General features: G+C 30.6%; 2 protein-coding genes across 2 annotated transcripts in view; one reads left to right on the plus strand and one right to left on the minus strand.

Moving 5' to 3' along the window:
• Window positions 1–926, plus strand: part of LOC108751009 — a 2,398-nt gene extending 1,472 nt beyond the window's left edge. Inside the window, exons 2-3 of the mRNA XM_018490930.1 lie at window positions 115–244; window positions 341–926. Coding sequence (XP_018346432.1) covers window positions 115–244; window positions 341–436 — 226 coding nt within the window. The 3' untranslated portion in view covers window positions 437–926. The remainder of the gene's footprint in view (window positions 1–114; window positions 245–340) is intronic.
• Window positions 927–1,556: 630 nt separating this feature from the next.
• The window catches only part of LOC108750985 (F-box only protein 33-like), an 11,604-nt gene continuing 11,331 nt past the window's right edge, over window positions 1,557–1,829 (minus strand). The window contains exon 8 of the transcript XR_001939461.1: window positions 1,557–1,599. The gene's annotated coding sequence lies outside the window, so the exon portion shown is untranslated. The remainder of the gene's footprint in view (window positions 1,600–1,829) is intronic.

The following is a 1,829-nucleotide window of genomic DNA, read 5'->3' on the forward strand; positions in this document are numbered from 1 at the left end:
ATGCGAAAAGGCGATTGAATTGCTCTTTATGCCATGCATTATTTATTTATCGATTCATACATTTTTAAAAATTGATTCACATTTCCAAAAAACATCTGATTTCTATTATTACAGGAGTGACGTAAAAACGATAAATCGGTACACAATCCTACGGGACTTTGAAGTCGAAGGAATACTGATTAGAACGATTTCAGCATGTAAAAATGCTCACCCGGGACTATCACATCCGCGGGAAACGGTGGAGGTAATTCGTAGCATTAAAGTGGTACAATAACAGACTTCTACGGTACGCAACACAGGTTCCGCAGGTTGTAATAAACGAGTCTCGACCCTTTCGCAGGTTCGTACTACTCTATTCCGAGATCGTATTTCGGGATTGTATTATTGCGGGGATGGAGAAGAAACGTCGGGTACATACAAGAAAACGTCGTTGTGATGTCGCTTAAAAATTAACTCGGGGATGGAGGAGGTTTCGCACCCCTCATTTTCGGCCGTGGGACGAAACTCGTACTAGAACACGGCGTAAAATTCGTGTTACGTGTCGAGAATGTGTACCGAAATACGCACGAGTAGAATACGAGAAATTTATAGACATACGAAGCTGCAAGAGAGAACACGTTCGCAAGCAGTTCGGAGAAAGATGTATTTAATATATATTTAAAAAAAAAACAAACAAAAAAAATAGAAAGTATCACATCGCACCGCGCAAATAGCTCGGCGCAAGTAGTTCCGTGTAGTCTACGAGAAAAACGTAAGAATCATTGAATCAAGTGAAAATTAGTCTACTCCTTTTTTCCTTCCTACAACTACTTATATTACTCCTGTATTCGGTGCATTAACCGTGATTTAACGCAGTAACAACAATACATAATCATTTTTTTTACAAGTATTAGCACGATAAAAAAATTCTTTCATACTTTGTTTTATTTCATCAAATATTAAAAATTATATATGAAATAAAACGAGCGAGCTTTTTTATCATTCTAATATCTTAACTTATTTACTTTATGATATTCCAACTCTTACAAAAACAAATTTTTGTCAAATAGATTGTAAAGAACAATTGATATATAAGAATTAAGATAATCAGATGTTGAAAAAGCTCACTTGTAAAAAATGTATTATTGCGGATAATTAAATTGGATTAAATCTTGTATATCTAAACAAGATACGTGAATTTGATATTATTGTTAGAGCGTTAAGTCGATTTTTATCCGAAGGAATAAATGGAGTATGTTTACTGTTAATTTAATAATGCATAACGGCACATAAAAAAATTAAAACGCAACGACGAGCGTCTCGACGATCGTTAAATCGACTGATAGAATAATATATTAAACACTGCTCGAAAATAATTGGGAGGTTTCTGCTTTAAACGAACAGCTTAAATATTAGTTTATTAAAAGAGCTAAAAAAATATCGTGTATTTACATAAATATATTTATTAAAAAACAGGATATATATAATCAATTCTTTATGGAACAAATTTATCAAAAAGTGTAACAGCCTTACATATTAAAGACATGAAAAATATTATCGTAAATCATTGAATTTTCTTCAATCACGGATGGTTTCTATTTTTGGAGGCCCGTAACATTTCTAAATTAAAAAAAAATGCTTATTTATTAATTTATATATAATGAGTTTATATATTTTCTATTTCAACAGAATCAATATAAGGGAGCATTTTTGCTGAAAAAAAGTCATATTTTAAAAATATATCTTCATAAAAATAAAAACAAATTTTAATTTTTAGTTCTTATTATTTAACAAAATAATTAACTAAATTTTAACTAAATTTTAATGGAAAAAAGATGTATAATATAAAA

The sequence above is a fragment of the Trachymyrmex septentrionalis genome, unplaced genomic scaffold (assembly GCF_001594115.1).
Source record: "Trachymyrmex septentrionalis isolate Tsep2-gDNA-1 unplaced genomic scaffold, Tsep1.0 scaffold40, whole genome shotgun sequence".
In the NCBI taxonomy this organism is placed as follows: domain Eukaryota; kingdom Metazoa; phylum Arthropoda; class Insecta; order Hymenoptera; family Formicidae; genus Trachymyrmex; species Trachymyrmex septentrionalis.